This window comes from Lissotriton vulgaris, chromosome 8 (genome assembly GCF_964263255.1).
Source record: "Lissotriton vulgaris chromosome 8, aLisVul1.2, whole genome shotgun sequence".
Lineage (NCBI taxonomy): Eukaryota > Metazoa > Chordata > Amphibia > Caudata > Salamandridae > Lissotriton > Lissotriton vulgaris.
The window spans coordinates 1373930971-1373943392 of NC_141696.1; the positions used below are offsets into that span (position 1 = coordinate 1373930971).

Sequence of the window (12422 nt, forward strand, 5' to 3'; positions counted from 1 at the left end):
TAATATAAATGCGAGTGAATACGCGTTCTGCTGAAACGCCGCGAGAGCGGACAGGGGATGTGCATGCGCGTGCACATCTCCTGTCCGCGCGTGCTACCTCCTGTCTCCCTTCGCTAAGGAAAGGGACGACTATAGAGTCTTGCCAACGAAGCAGCTGCGCTGCATTCGCAGACAAGCCCTAAAAAGGAGAGGCAGAGAGATATACCTTAAAACAAATGTCAACAATTGACGGACTATAATGGAAGATTCCTTTGGCAATAAAAAAAAACATAGGTAAATTGGCAGCAGTCCACAATTAATGAAAAGCACACCAACAGTACAACTTGCAGATGTTACCCAAGAGAAGTAAATGGCATTACACACAGATCAGATGATTTAAGTACAGTAACTGAGTTACAAATTGTGTCTTCCTACAACCAAAGTAAAAAAGAGAAATACAAATGCATTAAATTGCACTTATAAGAAACCAGCACAGATGTATTCTTCTATAGAAAAACTCATTAACAAACCCTTGCAGATGTGACAGAACAAAGTACTTCACCACGGTGAGCGCTCATAATTTTACTGAAGGAAGCAATGATAGCATCAGTTTTGCTCAGGCGGCCATTCTCTGCCAGTAAGTCTGTAGAAGAAGAAACAGTATTGTGAAAAATTACTGCCAAGAAAATCTAAAACAGAAGCATTGACTAGTCAATGGTAATATTTCTCACTATGGATCCATGATACAAGATCCTATCGGGCAGACCTGACAGGATCCCACAGCCCCAAATTCAAAGATTAGCTGAAATAATATATACAGCAATGTTCACACTCTCTAACGCACATGTCTGTGGCATAAACACGTATATGCCAGTACTAATCCTAGCTCAGTTAAATACTTTTCAGCCCAAAGACTAGACTAAATTAATTTATAAAGTTTTTGTTAGTGTAGTCAAAACCATAAAAACAGATTAAAAAGAATCAAGCATCATTAAATTAAACGGAAATGATCAATCAACCCCTTAAGAAATGATGAGAATGACATTCTTTGCTTGCCATGACAATTGAACATTTCAGACAAAATGTAGGCATCAAAAGCATCCCAGTCAGTAAATAGTTTAAACAGGAGGTTCAACATAGCTACCTGTAAAACAATAAATACAACCTTGCAGTAACTCTGGCTTGTGCAAAGACAGCAAAACAGTCTCCTGCGCCTCTAATCAGGAAGACCTACTGAATTATAACGGATATCTCCTAATAGTTGCCCCAATGTGAATAATAATGGCAAATGCCTCTCATCAGTAGTCCATAATTATTTCACTGAACACATTGTAAAGCAACATCATAACTGACTGTAGGGGACAAATGTTGACTGCCACAAAACAAAGCCCCAGTCTCACATAGTACAGAAATTGATTTCCACACACCAAGAGGTTCTCCTATGATGGACCGTTCAATATTATCGAAGATAATTTCATTCTGGAGCCACATTGTCAGCATGTCATGTCAGATGGGAAACAGTTTTTGCTTTTGATACGAAATCTTCTTACCATTGGAAAGAAAAACTAAGTAAGCTTTGAGTCACAAAAAAATAAAAAAGGTACAACGCTGCACAAATCTCAGCCAAACATATTAAACAAAAAAAAAGTTTTTTAGGTCTCTCCTACGCAGCGGGCATGTATAGGAGGAGACCTCATGTAATCCACTCGCTTTTTTGGCCAAAAACATGCGCGCATTGCATTGCTTTCAATGGCAACGCGTGCACGATTGGCAATTCCCTTGCGGGAGCGAGCTTGAAGCCATCTGTTTGTAATTAACTTGCAAACAGATGGTGCCTTTGGCTCGCTCCCGCAAGGGAAACACTCCGAGAGTCTTTTTTTTACTTTGAAACTGAGCGCGGCGCCGCTTCACAGACACTGCACTCAGTGTTGAAGTTAAGAAATATATAAAGAAACTGTGCGCAGTTCTCCGAGAAGCGGAACACGCTCAGTTTTAAACCTAAGCATTTGCAATGCAATCGGACCGATTACATTGCAAATGCTTGTTTTCATTTCACGTCACTCAAAATTCACGAATTAGAGAACTTGAATCCGAAAACAGGGTCTGTAGGGCAGTTGTACGCAGAGAGCCACCCGTCTCTATTGTCGTCATTTGCCATCAGCAGACTCTTCACTTCTCTGCCTACAGAGCGCCCCTGCTCCATTTCCGTGTTGTAACACCACCCTGTAGAGAGGTGAGAGAGTGATTCTGTACCCAAAGGCTCCCTAACTACATGTCTTGGTTTATTTTCCAAACATTTCCTCAGGGTTTTCCTATGCAGAGGTTGCAATGGCAGTGTGAGTGTGTTTCGCAAAACTGGATAGAAACAATACTGAGCATCATTGAAGGTGGGGCACTGGTGGACGCCAGACACCACTTTTCAAAGAAAAGAGATGAATTAACAAACCAACGGACAAATACTTGCAATGCACTTTGGTAAAGTGACAAATTATGCACAAGCTCTGAGTCACTAATTGCAATTGCATGTATATAGCACTTACTACTCCTGACAAGGTGTTGAGGCGCTTTTCGGCGAGTAGCACTCTATAGTAAATTACCTTTGCTCTTTCCACATCCTGGGAGTGCTCTTCGGTTCTCTTAAGAAAGGCAGTATTCTCAGAGAGAAAACACTCCATATATAGAAGAACAGCAAAATTTCTGACGTTAGGAAACAGTTTATCTTTAAAAAGAAAGTTTTTCTGATTGATACTCGAAGACTGATTAGCCCTTAAAGGTTTGATGGGAAGTATGAATACCAATGACACTATAAAACAATGTAATTCTATGCGCCAACGTATAGCACCTCTGTAGATTAATTAAGCAACCCTGCCTGGCTATAGAAAAGTATCATGCTAGGCACACAAACGTTTTGACAGAGGCACACAAAGCAAGATATGGGTCCTTCTAGGCACTGTGGTGAAGGCGTTATTGCATAGAGTCAAGCATATTACACTGACAGAAAGGCGCACATAGCTTGTTGAAAAAGAGCTCAATAACCGGCTGACTTCGCCCTGGAATGAAAGCCCGGCCATCAGCACCTGTCGACGAGGCGGACATTCTAGACAGCTGAAATAACCGAAAGGGCATGAATGAAATTAAGAATAAGCATTGGCATAGCTAATAGGTCTCGCTTTTGGGACCTTATAAGTATTTAATTATGCAGCACAATATACTCTTCACTTCTCTGCCTACACAACGCCCCTGCTCCACTTCCATGTTGTAACACCACCCTGTAGAGAGGAGAGTGTGAGATTCTGTACCCGAATGCTCAGCCCATACCAATCCTGTATTTCAACCTATTTTAAGCCAGAACTGCGCTGATGCTAGGCTGGTAAGCTTGAAATGGAGAGCTGCTCCCAGCTCCTCACCTGCGTCTTGCTTGGGTAGTGGGATTCCACCAGGATCCTCACTCCTAAAAGTGTTAATTGTGAGGGTCCTGAAGCGGCCCATAACAATTTATTTATTGGGCACAAAAGTACATTGATGCTTTTTTTTGAGAACTGGGCGTCTTTCGTTCGGTGAAGTGCTCTCCCACTTTGGTTTATTCAGATATTGCAGAAGGAAATATTAATTCCACAGGATAGTTTTAAATGGCTTCTTGAAATGTGTAGTTGTTGTTGCCTATCAGTCGTTTATCTGCCTTTTTCTTTAATTAGATCTTAATGCCAATGTTGATCTGTCCCTCTTTCTCTCTTTGTTTCACACTTTTGTCAATCCATTCCCAAATAATCCGTTATTAACTAGCGAATGACATACGTCTATACTTAATTTGTGTACATTAAAAAAGTTCAAGGGCTTTAGGTTTTTCTGCTATCGATGTTGCCAGATGTCATCAAACCTCCCCCCCTTACTTACAGTTGGCAATGCTTCTTTACTCGAGGTATTTTCATAGAAACTCTTGACAGTGCAGTTTCTCCAAACAAAACAAGCATTGGCATAGCCAATAGGACTCACCTTTGGGACATTATATGGGTTTAGCCATGCAACAGTTGATGTTGCACCAAGGATATTGTGCTGCATGATTAAATACTTATAAGGTCCCAAAGAAGAGACCCATTGGCTATGCCAATGCTTGTTGAACTAGTCAGCAGTGGTAGAAACTGAAGCATTATGGCTCGATGCGGGTAATCATTATCAGTCAAACACGGGGACCCCAAAACTCATCAACATGCCCTTTTCATCAGAGAAAATAAATGCAAATACAGTTCTTCCTATAGTCATCTTCAATGTATAATGAACAAAAGATTTCTTCATAGGGTCAACCGATCATACCTAAAAATTGTATACATACATTAGGAACACTTGTATAATGTGTTTTACATAATTATGGATCTACTGCATGTGCCATGTTCCCACCATCGGAAAGACGATTTACATATTCAACCAAAAAAGCTTGGTGACCTTTCACTTAACCCCTTCGATGCTCATGACGGAACGGTTCCGTCATGAGCGTCGGTTGGCCTGTGCTCATGACGGAACCGTTCCGTCATGAGTCCATAAGCCCAATGGAACGTTCAGCACAGCGCAGGAATTTGCGCCGCGCTGATGAGGTTAACAATCAACAGCTGTATTCATGCGTTAGACTGCCAGTAACCAGATTCATCTTTTGCCCAGACACAGTTGGGTACAATTTACAACAGTGAAATATTGAATAAGAAAGCGTTGAATAATAAAATATTGTGGTATAATGCTAGTGTATAATTTAGCTAACCATGCTGCATTATATGGTAATTCATTGCGGCAGAATTTCACTCACCTTGAGATATATACAAGGCCAGTATCCCCTTCAAAAAACAAAAACACTGGCTTTAAAGATAAAGGACTATCACTATACAATTGCTAGCCTTTTTAAGCCATTGAGGTTATGAAAATTAAAGGATCTTGAGAACTTGTCAATTTGATTTCAGGCCAAAACCGGATGGGAAATGCTCTGGGTTCAAGTGCTGCATAACACTGGAGCTCAGATTTGAGGTTCCTTTTAATGCTCATATTATACCTGCAACCCTACAGCTCTCAAGACGGTGGACAATGCATGTCTATTTATTTAATTTTATTTATTTTTAAAGTTTTATATAGCGCTGGCTAGACCCGGACGTATCAGAGCGCTTTACATGAGCATCAGATCATAGTTACAGGTTACATCGTTACAAAGGTTACACAGTTCTTAGAGCATGGCAACATAGTTATTTGTAAGGTAGAGAAAAACAATAAGCACGAATACGTAAGGGGAAAAGAAGGCAGGGAGAGAGATTCAGGGAGGTTGGAGTAGGGGAAGTAGACAGATAATGAAGGTGGGTAAAGAGGAGGGGAGGGTGAGAGACACAGGATGGGGAGAAGAGGGGAAGGGTGATGGGGACTCCAACTGGTAGACGAGTCAAGGCAACGTCCAAAGTCCAGTAAGCGAAGCGGAAGGGAAGTGGTATCCCTTCCCTAACTCTATTGCGAGAGGCTCCCTTTACGCAGTGGGCTCTCTCAGAGAGGTCTCAGACTCCAAGGCCTACATACTGGATCCTTCCCCAAAAAGGGGAGAGGGAGTGCTTTGGCAAGGGGTCCATACCATACCTCAAGTAGGAGTGGCTCCCTTGGCGCAGTGGACTCACTCAGCGGGTTCGCCGAGACTCCTGAGTATAAATATTGGATCTTTCCCCAACAAGGAGAGAAGGAGTGCTTAGTCAAAGGGCACAAAGGACAGGGGGTAGACAGAGTCGCAGGCAAGGGGAGAGATTCAGGGGACAGAGGATAGGAGCTAGGGAGGAGACAATAAGGACAAACGAATAGAAGTCTGCCTAAAGACCGACTGGGTAGGTGACGACCAAGAAGGGAATCCAAGGCCCATCTCCCCTATAGCTAAACCAAGTAACTCCATCGGGCATCAGACAGAATAGTTCAGTCTCAAAACATTGAAGAAGATCAACAAGTAAACATTAAATCAAATAATCAGCAATACAATTAGGGGAGGAGTAAAAGGCGAGAGAAAGTAGTGGGGGGTAGGGGAGGAGAAGGAGTGAGGATAAGGGACGAGACAATCATAGAGACGAAAGGAAGTCTGTCAAAGGTTCAAAGAAAAACAGGGTCTTGTGCAAGGTCCGTTAATCGCCTTGGTTCATGACATGGCACAAGTGGTTCTTAAAATCGTTCATCAGAGTAAAACGATGGCATGTGTGCATGGCACATTGTTGCCACACAGTTTTATGTGCTTGGTGGCATACCTCAAAATGGATGTGGACCTGATGACCTATATCAATCATAAGCTCAATGGATCAAAGACCAAAGTTTATCTCCTTGCCCAGAACATCTACTAAATGTCTGTAAGAACAAACCATGCCCCAATTTCATGCCCTGCCCTCAACGTTTTCGTCCTAGGAAAATTTTGCCACAGAAGTGAGCATTATTTATAATAATAAGCAAATAAGAGCAGAGGTTGAAGATACTTTTTTTATTTAAAGTCTAACACAATAAACTCTGCTCCATTTGTAACAAAGAAACCTAAAATCCCACTGGGATCTCCTAAACACCAAGGCCTAGATGTAGTTAATTTTATCTTACCACTTCTTAAAATACCGAATTTTACCGATTCGGTATTTAAGAAGTGGTAAAATAGAGGGGGAAGGGGGGGGGGGGGGGGGGGATGTAGGTATTAGAGAATCGGTAAATACCGAATCGTTGAGATTCGGTATTTACCGATTCTGTAAATACCGATTCGGTAATGCCCATTGATTCCTATGGGCATTGAAGCCCATAGGAATCAATGGGCATTACCGAATCGGTATTTACAGAATCGGTAAATACCGATTCCAGCAAGGGTGCAGGGGGTGTCACTTTGACACCCTCTAGCACCCCAAATACAGGCATGTGTGCCATGTGGCACACAGACATGGCCTAAGGGCATGTCTGTCTGTCACATGGCATAGGTGTGCATGCACACATGTGCATGCACACCTGGATTCGGTATTTTACCACCCAATTGGATTGGGTGGTAAAATACCGAATCTGAAAGGCCTTTGGGACTCAGAAGAGTCCCACCTACATCTAGAAGTTACCGAATCGGTAAAAATACCGATTCGGTATTTTACCGAATCGGTACATTTACCGATTCGGTAAAATTGGCCCCCTACATCCCAAAAACCCATTTACCGGTCGGTAACGGCCGAAATCGGCCGTTACCAGCTGGTAAATGGCCACCTACATCTGGCCCCAAGTCCTAGTTGGGCTACAGCAGTGACATTTTTGTGGCGTTTTCAGCACTTCAAATTTAGCATCTGCTGCGGTTTCAAAAGGATATTACACAACTTATTTTTGGGAAAGCCAAGAGGGAATTAAACTCCCACACAAAACACCCCTCATATCACCTGCTGACAACCCTGTACTACCAGTAAGGAATCAAACTGAACTGAAAATACCTTCTCTTACAGGTGTAAATTATAAAGAGATGGTAACAACACTGAAGTGAAAACCAATGCTGGCCATGTTTGGCTGGCAATTTTCTACTGAAAGTGATCAAATCTAGGCAGGCAATGCAATATATTTGCTCCACAGGATTTTAATGCCTTTGGTTCTGGAAATTACTTTATCTACCCGTATACCATTCAGCAAAGCTCTAAAAAAGTGATGGTGCATAGAATTAGAAGTTCCTCATTATTGACTTCACTAAATCTTAGTTAATTGTTTGCGGGGATATGAGGCAATTGGTTTCAAACAGAGGCATTATAAATTAAATAAAGAAATAGCCCTAAATAAGAGATGTTTTCTTGGTTATAAAACACTTGACAACACCAATTTTAATTTTTTATTTTTTTAAAATTAGAATGGGGTTGCACCATCCTAGAAACTTAGAAGGGCTCAATGCCCAAACCCAGATGACCGCCTTTTCTGAAGCATCTAGACTGGCCAGTTAGATGTGTGTGTGTGGGGGGGGGGGGGGGGGGGGGGGGGGGAGGGAGGGGGAATGAAGGGCTCATCTTTGTGCTTTAGAGGAACGTCTAACAAACAAGAATAGACTTGCACAGAAGCATGTGGTGTTCCTTTTAAGGTTATCGGCCACTTGAGAAGTCTACTGTGGTGTAAACCATAAAATATATCCCAAACAAGATGTTCCGACAAGTGGGTCAGATGTTTATTAGCTGCACAGTTGCACTCCTTAGGCAAGAGACTACGAATGAAAAAAGCAATAGGGTTCTCCCTACCCGCTGTCAGATGGTCATACTTGGATAATTTAGTTCTCATGCCCAATGCTGAAACCATCACGTCCCTTCTAAAAAACGAAATAAATAAATATAAAAACTAACTTCCACGCAACAGTTCTTCCTCATTTTAGGCCCATCAACAGGCCCGTCCTGGCAAAAATATTTTAAACATTGGTAGTAATATAGCTTTAACAACATTTAAATATCTTTAAGTGACTCTGCATTTTTCAGTTAGGATTTAGATCACGGCATGGTACAGAGAGTATGCTGCAAGGATTTCGAGAGTATTCCCTAATGCGGGAAGATCTGGGGTGGATGTCTCCTGGTTACACTACACCTGCCCACATTCTTTTAAAACAGTGAACCAGTAAACTCTTCAACAGTTGCTGGTGGTTGTTGGATCGGTTGGGCAGGAAGCCACCAGATGAGTCACGTCATTTTAAAACTAGAGCTCTGCTGGGGGATAGGACATGAGATGACATGACCTGGAGATGGTAAATAGGAAATCGAGATAAGAAATTATCACCCAGAAACTGGAGCTAAATGAACTAGACAAACCTTATTTTTCGTCTCCAATGCACAAAACTATATATCGGAGTCTCGAAATCTCACATGGCAACATATTTTAAAGGAGCCTTCTGTTGAGATCAACGGATGGAAGCAACAGAGACCACTTCAGTTGAGCTGCTCGAAAACATAGACCATCATTTTAGAGGGAACACCCTTCGAGACCCAAGAGTAAAACATATCCCTTTGCGATGGTCGGATCTCATGCTCAAAAGCACTCAGGCTGAAAGGTGTGGTCTGAGCATGTGCAGTAAAGCGCATATGTCCAGAAACTGGTGGTGGAGGTGTATTACTTATTTGTGCGGAGTCACAAGATAAGGCAGGATGACCCTGTTTCAGCCTTTGTTCGTGCACTATTTCAACAATTCTAAGCAGCCGTTTTTATGCTGCTGGTGAAGGATTACTCAGAACTTCTTTACCGGCCCTGGGGATCCCGTTACCCGTTTGCTGCATCTTCAGGTCTCCAGTCACCACTGCTTGCCCCCGCCGACCAACCGCGGCCGCCGAGAGGGGCAGGGCAGCAAAAACCACAACTCCCAGCGCCCCCTTCTTCGCGGGGACACCGTCTGACAGCTGGAGCTTCCGCCCGGAGGCGTACTTTAGTCAACCCATCCTCCGGTGGAGCGGGGAACTTCTTTACCGGCCCTGGGGATCCCGTTACCTGTTTGCTGCATCTTCAGGTCTCCAGTCACCACTGCTTGCCCCCGCCGCCATCGCCGACCAACCGCGGCCGCTGAGAGGGGCAGGGCAGCAAAAACCACAACTCCCAGCGTCCCCTGCTTCGCGGGGACGCCGTCTGAGAGCTGGGGCTTCCGCCCGGAGGCGTACTTTAGTCAGCCCATCCTCCCGAGTCGCGGGACGCGCGCGGGCATCGCCGGGCTGAGCCCGGGCAGAGGGCGGGCCATCAGGGGCCAGCAGAGGTCGCGTCGGGCCACCCCCCTTGGCTGCAGGATGTGGAAGCGCAAACTAACATCCAGAGAAGGGGAAGGTAAGAAGGCCAAGGTGCCCCGTAAATCGGAGACCATTATTTCATATCTAACCTCTGCAGTGGGGGCACTAAATGACCAAATTGCTAACGTCAAGAAGGAATTGGGACTTGATTTACTCACAGATGCAGTGTCCACCCTGAAGGTTGTAACATCACCAAGTACTGCACCCCCCATCCCCTTAGAACCAGACATTATAGTAGTGAACCCGCAACAAGGTGCCCCGGATAACCCGGTCTCCGCAGACATTTCTCAGAGAGCCAGCTCGGTGGCGACGAGGATACACGATGAAAACGCAAAAGTGACTAGCAATGGTAGTAAAAGGAAGAAACCCGTTAATCAAACCAAAGGGGGTGTGATTACAACATATAACCTTAGCCTCCCAACTAATGTACTGGAGTTGATAGAAGAATTAATTGAATCCCATCTGGAGCCTGTACTTGTGAACATTGGCAAGGACATAGTGGACTCTTTGAATCTTTGCGTCGCAAACATTCTTAAGAAATGCGAAAACATTGACAAATTCTTGAAGGATCTTAGGGCTCATCTTACAGGGTCCAAAGAATGCAGTGCCATTTGTGTAAATCAAACTAGGGCGACCAGTCAGGAAATAGATACGGATCCCTCCCCGGGTGATGACATGCAGACTAATTCAGAAAGATTTAGATATCAAGAAAAGAGGGCGAAGTCAACCACGGGGGTTCAACGACAAGTCTTACCCGCTGAGGTTATACAAACAAGGTCTCCAGGGAAAGATCGACACACTCTTGATCTCCGTACCTCAAAATTACCCACATTACAACTAACCCCTCAAGCTGCTCCTTTAGTGGTAGTTCTGTCTGGAATTCCTTCCCTAAAAAACGGTGCAGTGGAAAATGAGAATGAACTTCTGGACAGAACTAAAAGGTGGTGTTCACAGTTTAGCAGTGGGAGCATTGATATTGCCTCGAGCATTATCACGGCCAGAAGGGTAGAGTGGGTTGGGAAACGGAAAAAGACCATTCCAGGAGATTGTGTGGTTGTTAATTTCAATAGAGCAAATATTGTGGACACTTTGTTATGGGATGGCTCAGAGCTCGATGGTCAAGGTATTAGGCCACTACCTCTGGGTTACTTTTATCCTCCACCCTCTTACCCACAACCTATAGCATGTTTGCCTAAAATTCCACAGACTCACTGTTCTATCTTGAATGTTAACACAAAATGTAATTCATATCAATTTCAACAGGCCTCCTTGAGGGCAGTAAAAATGGTCACGACCGACAAGATTGATGTAGGACCCAATTCAGAAGTAACATTAACAAATAGATTCTCCGTCTTGTCGAGTCTGGACATTAACGATTGACAACTACCCACTGATACAGTTAATACGCCCAATAATGAGCAGAATAGGCAGCTACTATCCCACTCCTCCTATAAAATAATATGGCGGATGGGAAAGAGGTCATAAACTCATTTACCAATATCTGCGCTCAAGTCAGACATGACCTGAAGTGTAACAAGAAGAGGGATGGCCCAGACCAACCAAGGTGGTTTGATGAGACGTGTTCAAAAGCTCACAAAGAACTAATGTACGCACTAAAACAAAAGTCGAGAAATCGGGAGCTAGTGGCTGTACTTAGAAAAAATTACAAACTTGCCATGGCTAACCGCAAAAAATGCATAAAAAACGAGGCATGGGAAAATCTTATGTCAATTGATGTACTGAGATAGTTCTAAATTCTGGGCTGTAATTAACCACCCCTATTTCGCTGGTACAAACAACCTGGTGATGGACTCTGTGATCCCAGATGAGACATGGGTTGAGCATTTCAGCAAAATATACAATAGTGCGGAGGATTATATATCAATGACGGATCCTACAGACAACTGTTTAGCCCCCTTTTTGCGGTTTAATGAGGCAGAGTTACAAAGGGCTATTGTAGAGATGACGAAAAATAAGGCACCGGGCCCAGACGGTGTGCCCGCAGACCTTTATAGGACCCCCTTGGAGTTCTGGACCAAGACTCTCACAAATGTTTTCAACTCCACAATTACATCGGGGTTCCCTTCGCCTTGGGCCACATTGTCTCTAATACCCGTATTTAAAAAAGGCTCAAGAACTGACCCTGCCTGTTACAGGCCGATCTCTCCGATTGACTCTGCCGTCAAAATCTTGGGCAGAGTCATTCTGCAGAGACTCGGTGAACACCTGGAAGAGAGGAGGGTCCTTTCTGAATTACAATATGGGTTCAGAGCCAAAAGGGGTACTCTCGACCAATGCCTTAACCTCCACATGTTAATTAGCAAATACACCTTGGCTAAGGAGGGTCTGTTATACATGGACTTTATGGACTTATCATCGGCCTTTGCTTTGGTCAATCGCACCAAATTCTGGGCGATTTTAAACATAGGGATAGACCCGCCTTTGGTAAACTATTTAGCGGCACTGCATCAAGATCTGCGTACCTCTATTAGAACCAATAGCAAGGGAGGAACTACTAGCTTTTTTAGATCGAAACGAGGCATAAGGCAGGGGTGCATCTTGGCACCCCTCCTATTCACCTTATATATAAATTCCCTTGAATCAACCTTGAAGGGGTCCACACCTGATGTCCCACAAGTGGGGGAGTATATGGTGCCAGTACTCCTCTACGCGGATGACGCAGTACTGCTGGCCCGTACCGGG

The 12422-nt window shown here is 43.8% G+C and overlaps 1 protein-coding gene across 2 annotated transcripts in view; it reads right to left on the reverse strand.

Moving 5' to 3' along the window:
* Positions 1-12422, reverse strand: part of ATP5PO (ATP synthase peripheral stalk subunit OSCP) — a 76847-nt gene that overhangs the window by 11208 nt on the left and 53217 nt on the right. For both annotated transcript variants that reach the window (XM_086935351.1, XM_086935352.1), the window contains exon 5: positions 510-622. In XM_086935351.1, the coding sequence (XP_086791477.1) occupies positions 510-622 (113 nt within the window). The remainder of the gene's footprint in view (positions 1-509; positions 623-12422) is intronic.